Source organism: Balaenoptera ricei, chromosome 2 (genome assembly GCF_028023285.1).
Source record: "Balaenoptera ricei isolate mBalRic1 chromosome 2, mBalRic1.hap2, whole genome shotgun sequence".
NCBI classification, from domain to species: Eukaryota; Metazoa; Chordata; class Mammalia; order Artiodactyla; family Balaenopteridae; genus Balaenoptera; species Balaenoptera ricei.
Genome location: NC_082640.1, coordinates 151,089,045 through 151,102,164, shown reverse-complemented (window position 1 = coordinate 151,102,164; position 13,120 = coordinate 151,089,045). Strand labels below are relative to the sequence as shown.

General features: G+C 41.2%; 2 protein-coding genes across 7 annotated transcripts in view; one reads left to right on the top strand and one right to left on the bottom strand.

The window, feature by feature from the left end:
- MTHFD1 (methylenetetrahydrofolate dehydrogenase, cyclohydrolase and formyltetrahydrofolate synthetase 1) overlaps window positions 1–4,925 on the bottom strand; it is a 64,739-nt gene extending 59,814 nt beyond the window's left edge. The window contains exon 1 of the mRNA XM_059914400.1: window positions 4,577–4,925. Coding sequence (XP_059770383.1) covers window positions 4,577–4,617 — 41 coding nt within the window. The 5' untranslated portion in view covers window positions 4,618–4,925. The remainder of the gene's footprint in view (window positions 1–4,576) is intronic.
- The window catches only part of LOC132359785 (coiled-coil domain-containing protein 170-like), a 52,024-nt gene continuing 43,688 nt past the window's right edge, over window positions 4,785–13,120 (top strand). For 2 of the 6 annotated variants that reach the window (XM_059914405.1, XM_059914409.1), the window contains exons 1-3: window positions 4,785–5,319; window positions 5,817–5,978; window positions 10,669–10,807. In XM_059914405.1, coding sequence (XP_059770388.1) covers window positions 5,881–5,978; window positions 10,669–10,807 — 237 coding nt within the window. In that variant the 5' untranslated portion in view covers window positions 4,785–5,319; window positions 5,817–5,880. Of the gene's footprint in view, window positions 5,356–5,816; window positions 5,979–6,764; window positions 6,891–10,668; window positions 10,808–13,120 lie in introns of all 6 variants that reach the window. The other 4 variants (XM_059914407.1, XR_009500936.1, XM_059914408.1 and 1 more) reach the window with 4 other exon arrangements.

Genomic DNA, 13,120 nt, shown 5'->3' with positions numbered 1-13,120 from the left:
TTAGGTCCAAAAGGCTGCTTACTAAATAAGCAGGGACTAGTACTTGGGCACCAAAATCCAAAGGAAAGATCATTTATCTTAAGTCATGCAAGGCAGTGAACTCTCTTCCCCGTAACACTAGCAGGCTCGTGGCCCCGCCTCCTTCAAATCTTTGCCCAGAAGTTCCTTTCACAATGAGTATGAGCTTAATTCCCATATTCAAAATTATAACCCCCATGCCTCAGAAATCTGTCCCTCTTCCCTGCTCTGGTTTTCTCTTTGGCATTTCTCACTACCTTACATTCTGTTTTACCAGTTTTACCATCTGTCTCTACGTATCAGGACAGAGACTCCACGAGGGTAGGGATGTGGGCTGTTTTGTTGACTGTTATAGTCTCGTGGCTTTGAAGAGTGCCTGGCATATAGGAGGCACACAGATATTTAGTAAGTGAATAAATATCCAGAAACACATATTTGTCCCTAACCCTCAGATCTCCCCCCAATTTTCAAATCCAGCCTACAACCTTGGAACTCCCCTAAGGAAGAAATGGAAGTGTTCCTTCCAAAGGGACACAGCTGGCAACTAGATCCAGGTTTCCCATAGGCAGAGAAGGAATCTGGAATGGTGAATTTTGTCCAGTCCTGGCTACCAGAAAGATATAAAGGGAGAATAAATAAAAGTAGAGAAAAGTCAGGGATGGCCTTCTCAGCAGAATGGGAAGCATGGCAACAAAAGGAAGACTGCTATAAATTAAAAAAAATTAGTTTATGAAATTCCTTTTAGCAAAAGTAGTAAGTGCCTGACAAAGTAAGAAGCACCATGTACTGGGTGAAGACCTTGGTTCTAATTGAGCCTCTGCCATTAACCAGCCGAGTAACCTTTGGCCAAATCACATCACTTTTCTTGCCTCAACTATTTCCTCAGCTTGCAGGATAGGATGGGCAGTGACCTAGATTCTGGAGAAATTCTGACTGTGGAATTCTTGACTTGCCCCATCCTTCCTCCCTCCAAGGAAGAAATTTTACAATTCAAATACTACATCAGAGAAGAAACTGCCCAGGGAGCTTGAAGGCTTGCAAATTGGTCCCCAGAGAGGCCCAACAGTGGTGGCAAACAAGGAAGCTGACCTGCAAATCTGGGGAATGAGGGACCCTTCCCTTTGACACCAGGATCCCTGGCTGCAATGTAAGAAGTTCACTTACCTTTCCTCTCAAGAGTGTCCCTGGCCTAGTAAAAGAGGAAGGTAGGGACACCCTGCCCAGACCCTCTACCTGCAGCCCAACCTACTCAAGCTCTAAGAACCACCTTCTTGTTCAGGATTCCCCCAGGACCATGGCCAAGGGTCAGCTGCCTGCTGCATGAACCAAGCAGGCTGTCCCCCGTTCCAGAGCTCCTCTTCTCTGAGGAATTGTGAGCTCTACCTGATCCTGGAGTCAAGCTCTCCATGAAGGTCAAGGTGCCACGCTGTGGCAGCATCTGAAAGAGCCATTTGATAAGCACATTAAAGAAAAATCTTCTGTAAGTACAAAGTCCTTCGTCTTAGTGCTTGTTTATGAATTGTGTTAGTAGGAACTAGTATCAATTAGTTCAATTGATTGCTCAACCACGGGGCACTGTAAAAGATTAGCTATGTTACTTCTGAGCCAACAAGGGAGAGGAACAGTACCTGGAACAGTACCTGGAACAGTCATTTCCAGAGAATGCTTTCAGTATCTGCCACCAAATCACTGCCCTATTCCTCCTCATTGATGAAACTTGGACTTAAGCATTAAGGCTTTAGGGACTTTCCTGGTGGCACAGTGGTTGAGACTCCGTGGCCCCAATGCAGGAGGCCCGGGTTCAATCCCTGGTCAGGGAACTAGATGCCGCATGCATGCCACAACTAAGTTCGCATGCCACAGCTGAGGAGCCTGTGTGCCACAACTAAGACCCAGCGCAACCAAATAAATTTTAAAAAAATTAAAAAAAAAAAGAGTTAAGGCTTTAGATAAGTTGTTCTCAACCTTCAAGATGCATTAGAATCAAAGGATGAGCTTTTAAAAGATTTTTAAAATATTGAGTCCAGTGGCTTATTGCTAGCAATTCCAATTAAATCAGTCTGTGTGGGTACCAAGCATTGAAGCTTCCTATGAATATAAGTTAGTAAAACTATCTTGGAAAAGATTGTCAATTTCTACTTATATAAAACTGCTCATGTATATGTCCTATTACTCCACAATTCTACTCTTAGGGATGTAACCAACAGAAAGGTATATATTATATGTTCCACGAAAAGACATATGAAAGAATGCTCATAGCACTATTCATAGTCACCCAAAACTAGAAACCAAAGTGTCCATGGATAAGCAAATAGTGGCATATTCATATAGAATACAAAACAGCTATGAGAGTAAATGAACTACAACTACCTGCAACATGAAATAATTTAAGAAACACAACATTGACTGAAAGAAGCCAGACAGAGAAGACTTTATACTGTATGATGTCATTTATATAAAGTTCAAAACCAGGCAATACTAATCTGCAGTGTTGGAAGTCAGGATAGTGATTACCTTTGTTGGGGATGGTGATGGGATGGGAGTGAGAGAGGGGCTTCTGGAATGCCAACACTGTCATTTCTTACTGGGTGCTACTCAAGTTCAGTAATGAAAAACTCATTGAGCTGTACACCGACGACAGGTGCACTTCTCTGTATGTATTCATATGTAAATAAAAAGAAATATCAAAACCAAAAGCTCCCAAGGTGATTTTAATCTGTAGCTAACGTTGAGAACCACTGAAATAGATCTCAAGGCCAGACTTCCCTGGTGGTCCAGTGGCTAAGACTCTACGCTCCCAGTGCAGGGGACCTGGGTTCGATCCCTGGTCAGGAAACTAGATCCCACACGATGCAACTAAAGATTCTGCATGCCGCAACGAAGACCCCGCAGGCAGCAATGAAGATCCTGGCGCAGCCAAATAAATAAATAAATATTAAAAAAAAAAAAAAGGAATGAATCTCAAGGCAACTATCACTGTCAAAGAGATAATGAATCAATCATCTCTGTATACATTAACTAATTACTAATCGTTAACAGCTAACTTGTATTGAACACTTATTATGTACCAGGAACAATTCTAAATGCTCTTCAGTTAGGAACTCATTTAATTCTCCTAACAATTCAATGGCCTAGATATTATCTTTATTTTACATTTGAGAAAATTCTGGCACAGAGGTTAGCTAATTTGCTTAATGCCACAAAACTAGTAAGGAGTGAAAGAAGGTTTCTGGGTGTTTTGGATATAGACACAAATAAAAGAATGCATGTATTTGCCCTTACGGAGCTTACAAGTATATTTAACTTGCTCTCCACTCAACCAAAACATATCCAGTAAGCACCTATTCTCAGTAGCCTGCCAAGAAGCAAACCTAAATTATCTCTTCACAACCAGTCTTTCTAAAAAGAAGATTTTATCAAGAAAAGCTACTGATTAAGGGACTGGGTTTGAAATATAAGCAAACAAAAAACGAAGGTCAAGCACAAACAATGCAGTTTAGCAAACCACATGCAGAAAAGCGCTCAGGTGTAAGTATTGTGATTTCTAATGTAAACGTTTGGGGTTCCTCCTCACCAATGTGAAAGATTCACCACCATCTAATTTACATCTCACCTTCTTTGTCCACCATCTCTGTCTTCCAGGAAACCCAAGGTGGGTTTCACTGCCAATGACTCTATAATTCACTGAAAAACCTCTGCTCACAAAATTACGGCTTCATGGGGCAATTATTGTTGCCAGCTACAGTTGTTACTAAATAACTGGTGAGGTCCAAGGTCCCAAGAGCAACCTCCAGGTGGATCACACAAAATATATCCTTTCCCCTTCTACTTTCATCTTTCCCCACCAGTCACCTCCCAGCCAGGTGTTACTCCCAGGGAATTAAGTCTGGCAATCATATCCACTAGCGAAGCATTCAGATTTCCCATAGGGTAGAAATGGCAGAGGTCAAAAGGAATAGAAAATACTGTCAGGACTCAAGAGCCAAACTAGAAAGTAAATCTAGGACCAGGACACAGGCGATAGCTGTCAGAGGGGCATGAAATTGACGGAAAAAGAAAACGTTTAGTGGGTTCCACTTAGCAAATGATGACTGGTGCAGTGGGAAAAGCTATGGTCTGGAAGGAGACCCTCTGCCACTAATCAGCCTTGTAACCTTGTTACCTCACTAATCTCAGTCTCCTCACCTCCAAATTACAGGGCAAGGGAATTAACTGGATTTCTGAGTTCTGACTGGGATGCTGCAGGCAACCCAAACTACTCTCTCGTCTGGCAGCTGCACTTCTGGGAGCATAGTCGTCGGGGTGAGTAAGAGGACTTGTCCCAGAAGCATAGGAGCCAGCGGGCACAGCCACCAGGCCCCTTTCTTTGGTTGTAGGGAACCGGTCTTCAGGTGTGAAGGGCTCAGGACAATGTCCTCCCTCCCCACCCGTCTGGCCAGACTCTTAGGCTACAATTCTCCCCCCAGCAAGAAAAAAAAAAGGGTCCTTAGGGACCTGCACACCCTGCTCACAGCCCTCGCCAGCAGCCCAACACGCCCTAACAACGACAGGTCCTTACGCGGAGATGACCTTCCCGTTCAGGATTTCCGCCGGCGCCATGACCTCTGTAAGTCCGCTGCCCACAATGGTCACCGACAAAATCGAGGTTCGACTCTCGCCACTGCTGCGCGGGACTGCCCAACACACGTGCTTAGCGACCGCCCAGACCGACCCTGCTACTGCGCGTGCGCTCCCCTGGACTTGGATGCGCGCGTGCGCGGTCCAGACGGACGTAGGCCCCTCAAGCAGCGAAAAGCTGAATAGAGGGAGGGTCTGAAATGCTACGGGAAGATGAGGGAACTCTGTGGAAGACTGGATGGAGGAAATGATTGGCTGGTGGAAGGACCCTTTCCAGAATGCGCCATCGTGTGGGCGGGGAAGCAGCTGAAGAGGGAATCACCCCCGATTCCAGCCTTTCGGTGGCGGGGCAGGGGGCGGAGCCGAGGGGCGGTCTCGCAGGAGACCAGTTTGGCTGGCGCGGGAGGCCTGCGCGGGCTAAGGGGGCGGGGCTTCTGCTGGAGTGTTCCGGCCCGGCTCCCGCGTGGGGAGCTTGGCTGGGCGCCGGGCTGGCCGGCAGGGGGTAGACCTGCGTAGTGTGGGGCGGCGTCCGGCGTTCTCGCTCCCCGGCTGCGTCAGACTGGTGTCGGGGCCCCCACCCCGAAACTGAATCGGACAGTCTGGGTGGCGCCTCTGACTGTTTTTAAAATCTCCTCAGGTGAAGCTGATGCTCCGCCATGGTTGAAACCCAACCCGCTGTTTCAGGTCGGTGGAGCTGGAGCGCCGCGTGGCTCCCTCAGGGTGTGGATAACCCCAAGTTGGCCAGTACGGGGAGGGTCGTCAGCTTTGCGAGTCTAGATTTTGCCAGATTCCCCCACGCAGATCTGGGGTTGGAGAAAGGACGCGGGCCTTACGTAAACTGGATGCCTAGTGACTGACAGGGGCAGACACTCCTCCCTCTTGGAAGGCAGCTGGGGTGTTTGCGAGGACTGGGCCTGCAAGTTTCTGATTGGTTCCAGGACCGACCCACAGATACTAAAATCCGCAAATGCTGAAATCCGTTATAAAAAATGGTGTAGTTTTTACATATAACCTAAGCACATACTCCCGTGCATACTCCCGAGATTACTCTAGATCAGTAATCTCTAGATTACTGATGCAGGGTAAATGCTATATAAATAGGTGCTGGTATGCTGCAAATTCAAGTTTTGCTTTTTGGAACTTTCTGGAACTTTTTTTTTTTTAATAATTTTTGACCCAAGGTTGGTTGAATCTGAGGATGCGGAACCCAAAAATACTGAGGGCCAACTGTATAATAACTTTAAAATGTTAGAGACTTCTGAATACATACCGTCACATTATGTTATACCTGGACAACTGAAATTAAGACGAAAATTGAAGCAGATGTTCCTGGAAAATTACAGGTAGTGAAACTTTTGTGATTGTAATACTAAATAGATATTGACTACAGCTTCTTGTTTGCTGAGGGAGATGACATAAACCCCGATTTACAGATGTAGAAATAGACTTTGAAGGATAACTAGTCAAAGATGCATAGCTGTGCCTAGAATTAGGACCAAAACTGGATGTTTCAAATATGTTGCCTTTGCACCTTAACGGCCTGGTTTTCAACTGTAATATCTCTATGTGACCTGTACAATTAATTCATTCATTGAGCAGATAGTTACTGAGTAGCTACTGTGTCAACAACAAAAGACACTGCTCTAGGTGCTAGAGATACCACGGTGAACCAATAAAGTTGCCCCCCCCATCAGCTAATGATCAATTAAAGAAATATGTGCTCTAATTTTAGATATTGAGACCTAGCATTTTTAAAAAATAGGCAAGCTAAGAGGATAGGGAATGGTGGTGGGAGGCAGGAGAGTGCTGTTTTAGAAGTGTGCTAAGAGAGGCTTCTCTGGGGAATCTGACTTGAGCAGAAACCTTAATAAAGAGAGGAAGGTAGGGTGTAAGAAAAAAAAAGCGAGGGATTGGTTTGAGCAACTGGTAGATGGAGTTGCCATTACAGAGATGAAATAAGTTTTTAGATGTTTTTAGATGCCTCTTAGACATCCGGATGTCTTAGTGATATTCATATAAACGAGAGATACGATAGCTAAATCCGTGAGATTGGATGAGCGCCCAGGAAGAGAATGAGTGTAGGTAGAGAGAGGACCTAGGACTGATGCCTAGGACACTTCAATGTTTAGAATTCAAAGAGATGAGGAGGAACCAGGAAGGAAGACTGAGGAGTCCAGCGTGTTATGAGAAAAAACTCCGAGAGCATGCAGCCTTAGAAGACAAGTGAAGAAGAAAGTGTTTCACAGGAATAAGAGGTAACTAATTCTGCCGAGTATATTGCAGATTGGTCAAATAAGATAAAGACTGAGAACCGATCATTTCACAGAGAACAGAAAGATAAAATATTTTTATTCAAATCCTGTTAATGGCAGTTGCTTGAAAAAATGTGTATCCTTTCTGCAGAAGTTCCATTTTTACAAAAATTTTGAGGGTTATTTGATAATATCTATCAAAACTTTAATGTGTGCTTTCTTTGATCTTGTAATTCCACTTCTAGGAATTCATCCTAGAGTAATAAGTACACGTATATACAAACATATATGGATAAAAGTGTTCCTCACAGCATCAATTTCCATAGTAAAAAACAATAAAATCTCCATCAGGATGGATGAAGTTGTTAAAGGAACAATGGTTATATACTATAGATGCACTGTAAGATAACTTTCACAAATTGTTAAATGATCAAGGCAGGTTATCCAGTAAAATGTATAATATGATTTATGTTAATATATTCAAAGCAGGCCTTCTTTGATTACATTATCAAAAACTGCCCCCTCACTTACCTCCTCGTTACTATCACATTAGCCTATTTTATTCACAGCACTGAACACTATCTAAAATGATTTTATTTATTTATATACTTGTTTACTGTCTTTTTCTTTTTCCACCAGAATTTCAGCTTTATAAGAAATTTCCTGTCTTGTTCATAGTTATGTTTCTGCTGCTTGGGGATGTAATTTTTAAAATCTAGTTTTAGAGGGAAAAAAATGGATATTTCTTATTTTCCTGGTTTAGTTATTAAACTATTACTCTCATTCCTATTAATACTAATTTTATCCCTGCCTCATTTTTATCATATGTAAATGAAGATAGGGGAACAGTCGTTCTCAACCCTAAAGTCACACTAGAATTACCTGTGTAGATTTTTTAAAATATTTCTGGGGCTTCCCTGGTGGCGCAGCGGTTGGGAATCCGCCTGCCAATGCAGAGGACGCGGGTTCGAGCCCTGGTCTGGGAAGATCCCACGTGCCGCGGAGCAACTGGGCCCGTGAGCCACGATTACTGAGCCTGCGCGTCTGGAGCCTGTGCTCCGCAACAAGAGAGGCCGCGATAGTGAGAGGCCCGCGCACCGCGATGAAGAGTGGCCCCCGCTCGCCGCAACTAGAGAGAAAAGCCCTCGCACAGAAACGAAGACCCAACACAGCCAAAAATAAATAAATAAATTAATTAATTAATTAAAAATGCAACTGCGGGGAAGAAAAAAAAAAAATATTTCTGCTTAGGCTCTCCACTGCAGACCAATTAAGTCAGAACTTGGGGTAGTGTCAGAGTATCAGTATTTTTTGAAGTTATCTTTGAGATTCTAATGGGTGGGCAGGGTTGAGAACCACTAGATTAGATGATATCTGAAGTATAATTCTAGTGATTCTGGTATCAAGAATACATAATAGGGACATAATTTCTTAGAATTAGAATACCAGTTTTTCAGACAAATCATCTCTTGCTTTAGGAATAGTAGATGGAATCATCATTTTTCTCCTCCTTTCAAAATACTTCTTTCTTGATAAGGTGTAAGTATTGAAGTACAAAAATTTGACCTATTCCAAGAATTTCACAAGAGAAAGCCCCAAAATATAAGTTTTACCTTTGCTGGAATGTTTACTTTCAGTGGGGTCACTTTCCTAAGAGTTGTTAAGTTCGCTCATGCTTGATGAAACCACTTTATGTTTTCACTTCATTAATTAGGGAAGTAAAGACCCACAGGCCTTACTTTATCACTTTAGGAGGTCTCTTTGCCCTTCCCTGGACCTCTGTGATACGTTCTCCTAGCAACAGCTCCTTTGATGTGCAAACGTTCTTTTGGTAAATAGTGCAGGGCAGCCACTCATACTGGCCAATTCAGGTTTCTTCTAGAATTGACCTTGGATTTGGAATTTTCTCTTGTGCCTGATATGGTAAAAATTTATGGTTTTTACTTTCCACTAAATGAAGCATAGCATACTGTATCTTTCTAATGTGAGTTTTTTTTTTTTTTTTAATTTACTTATTTTTTACTTATTTACTTTTGGCTGTGTTGGGTCTTGGTTGCTGTGCACGGGCTTTCTCTAGTTGCGGTGAGCCGGGGCTACTCTTCGCTGCGGTGTGCGGGCTTCTCATGCGGTGGCCTCTCCTGTTGCGGAGCACGGGCTCTAGGCACACGGGCTCCAGCAGCTGTGGCGCGTGGGCTCAGTAGTTGTGGTGCACGGGCTTAGTTGCTCCGCAGCATGCAGGATCCTCCTGGACCAGGGCTTGAACCTGTGTCCCCTGCATTGGCAGGCGGACTCTCAACCACTGTGCCACCAGGGAAGTCCCCATGATACAATATGAATGAGATAACAATCAAAGGAAAAGTATAGATCGTATACTATAAGAGTTAGGAGAGGAGAGAGATTACCCTCACCTTGCATGAATCAAGGAAGGAGGTGGTACTTGAGATACTGCAGGATCAGTTCATGCTTCTGGGGATATATTTTGGCTCACATAGTAGCTTTTTTCTTAGAGGCAATATGAGTGAAACTAACAAGTTTTTAATAGAGCATAAGATTCATACAATGGTAAGGAAATAAAAATAAAAGCAGAGGATAGGATTCTTAAGAAGACCTTTGTCTCCAGTATGATTCTTGTGCCAGGACTGAGGAGCAGTTCATTCTCCCTTTTCAATTCACCAAAATTTTAGTTGTTCTTTTAAGTCTCTTCTTTGGTTCTTAGAAAAGGAATTGATATAGTAATGATTTTAAGTATCAAATAATTAAAATGAGGATGAGACTAAAGTTTCATTAAAGACAATTGTTCTTTAATAAGTGTTTTCAGTATCAATAAATCTAGAATAAATTAATAGAGGAATTTCAAAACCGATTTCAGTGTTAGTAAAGAAAACCAGAGCTTCATACTTCTGTTCCATGTTCTTCAAATCACACCCACCTGATTTTTTTTTTTTTTTTCCCTCCTCTTATAAAAATTCCTCTCATTCTGGGGCTGTTCCATTTCCTGGGAGATACCACCAGCAAAGGAAACTCATACTCCACTTACTTGCAGCCCTTCCAGTGCACAGTTTCTAAATGCCACTTTTTTCCTGCTAGAGTACATTCTCCGAACTTAAAAAAGAAATCTTCATCTTTTCACTTAATAAAATACATAGGTATTAATTTGGAAGATGTCTTTCTTCTATTTCTTTTATTTTCACTTTAGAAAAGAAAGATAATATATGGAATTGAAATGGATAGGGAAAATGGATTTAAGGCAGTATTGAGTTCTTGGGAGATTGAATTTATAAAAATCATTCATAATGTGAGGTTACATTTTTTGTTCCTCTGGGACAGAAAGAGCACTATGAGCTATCACATGCTATATTATTAACTCATTTTAGACGTTATCTTTTAGCTGAATCTTGAGAGATATAGTTAGCATTTCTGATTCAGAAATTGAAAATGAAGGAAAAGTGTCTAAAGATATGATTCACAAGTAGCATTTAAGTATGATACTATAAGTGCATATATGTATATCAGTGGGCTGTTTTCAACCAGTTATAATTTAAACAGTATTTTGATACTATCTTTAGAAACTAGATTTGTCTTGTGTCCAAGCAACAGGTTCAGCGGGCACCTCCTTCTGAGGTCTGGCTAAACTGTAAGGATCTGAGGTGGAACCTTCCCGAAGACTTCGTTGACTCTGGGCAGACCTCAGCATCTCTTCCTGACTATTCTCTGCAAACTCTTCTTGGAAGCACTTTAGTTCACCATTACTAGATCTGTTTCATTCTTCTTTTATCTCCAGCATGTCAAGCCCTCTCCAGTTTTTAAACCACTCAAATCCAGGCAGGCTTGCTACTGCCCAAAGCAAAGGGCCCCACAAGGCTAAGCCATCGGAACTCAGGCATCTATCAGCTTACACATCTCGGAAAAATAGCCCAGGGGTGAGTTGTACTCTGGCATTTATTTTTTCCCCCCATTTTCAGGAGGAAGAGGTAAATCTCTTGCACAAGTGAGAGCTAAAAGAAAGGAAAGTTCAGTTCTGTTTGCCCACTTGCCTGTGCTAGCACCCTTTGCTAATGAATGATGCAAGACATGAGGTCAAATGATTTCTCACTTCTTTTGATTCCTGGCTTGACTCTAGAACAAGAAGCAATGAAACATCTGAATCTAATGGAACCTCAAGGTAGATTTTACTTATTTTTGCTTTTTTGGTGGTTCTGATATTTCACCAAGGCCCACAATCCCAAAACAATATAAAAATAGACTGTAAAGGGACTCTGAGTTAATTTGATCCAACCCCATCATCTTGCAGATTAGCAAACTGAACACTGGAGAGGGGCCACAGTGATTTAGGGGCAGAACTGAGTAGTCTGACTCCCATCACCTTTCTATTGTCCCATATTACCCCTTTGGTATGCAGCTTTATTAGGACCGCATCCTAATAAGACTCTGGAAATTAAATACCCTCTTGGATCAGATGATATCTCTTCCGTTGATATTTTTAAGACCAGTGGACTGATCCATCTATTCTTTAGCTTGTAGCTCCTAGGAGATGAAGTTTGAGCTGGGGGGTGAAGATGGAGGCTTAGGGGGGTGGTTTATTTCCATCCCCTATTGGCTTTAAATCAGAATGACAAGCCTAGTTTCTGTCTTAGGAAAGGAAATGTATTACGTTAAAACAAGTCAATAGATGAATGGATAAAGAAAATGTGATATACGTATTCTTTAAAAACAATATCATTCAGCCTTTGAAAAAGAAGGAAATCCTCCCATCTTCAACAACATAGATGAACCTGGAGGACATTCTACTAACTGAAATAAGGCAGACAAAGAAAGACAAGTACTACATGATCTCACATATATGTAAAATCTAAAACAGTCAAACGTACAGAAGCAGAGAGTGGAATGGTGATTTCCAGAGGTAGAGGGAAAAGGGAAATGGGGAGATGTTGGTCAAAGGGTACAAAGTTTTAGTTATGCAAGATGAATAAGTTCTGGAGATCTAATGTTCACCAATGTGACTATAGTTAACAATACTATATTGTATACTTGAAACTTGCTAAGAGGGTAGATCTTAAATGTTCTCACCACAAAAAAAAGAAAAAATGGTAACTGTGTGAGGCGATAGATATGTTAATTAGCTTGATTGTGAAGATTATTTCACAATGTATACATGTATCAAAACATTGTCACATACTTTAAGTATATATATAATTTTAATTTTCAACTATACCTCTATAAAAATGGGGAAAAGAAGTAACTGATACAATGCAAAAGGACAGTGTTCCACAACCTTTAACTCCTTTCAAGTACATAAATGCTCATGAATCCCTCTAGGAATTTAAAAAATTATTTTACCATTTTTCATGAAATATGATAACACCATAAAAATATATTTAAATATTGGTACATTATAAAATTATAAAGTTTATGTTAATAAAGTAATTATCTTATTTTCAACATGTCCTCATTTAACTATGAACTTTATTTTAAATCAATTATAAGACAAAAAGCTTGAGTTTGCAACAGGTAAGTTTAAAAATAATATCATATGTTTTCTTTGCGACTAATATATATTAAAATCTAAATTGAATTATAACTATAATATAGTAACATAAAATGTTTCTTATCCTCTGATAATGTCCTTATAGTTTGTGATTTTAAAAGTCAGTTGGATTATGTTTGTAAACTTTAGTTTTTGTGTGTTTAATTTCAAGCATACAGAAAAGTACAGAGACTAATACAACGCCACGTACCTACCACGCAGATTTAAATTTGACATTTCTCTCCAAATTTGCTTCACTTGTTCTTTTAAGAAATAAAACTTCACTGACAAAATTGAAGACCATTTTGTAACCTCCGATCCCATTCTTCACTCTTGGGATGGATGATATAAATAAATTTTACAGTAGGATCAGACATCAACCAGTAAAGATCTTTGCCACTCCTAGCACTGGGGCAGGCCCTGGGGCCTCTGCTGCTGAGCATTAGTCATCTTGGTTACTGTATTGTAAGGGAAGTGAATGGACCCAGGGTCTGGGGTGGTGAGAGATGAGGGTGTTAGGGCAGCTGCTATTACAAGTCTATGTGAAAGTACTACTGGACCATCCTGGACCATTTTTTTTCCTTTGCAGAGATAACTTCTGAACTAAGTGTATAGCCTTTATGTACATGTTTTTAGATATATGTGAATGCTTCTTATGTTGTTTTGGGGATTTTAAAAATTACATAAATGATATTCTACTAGACATGAC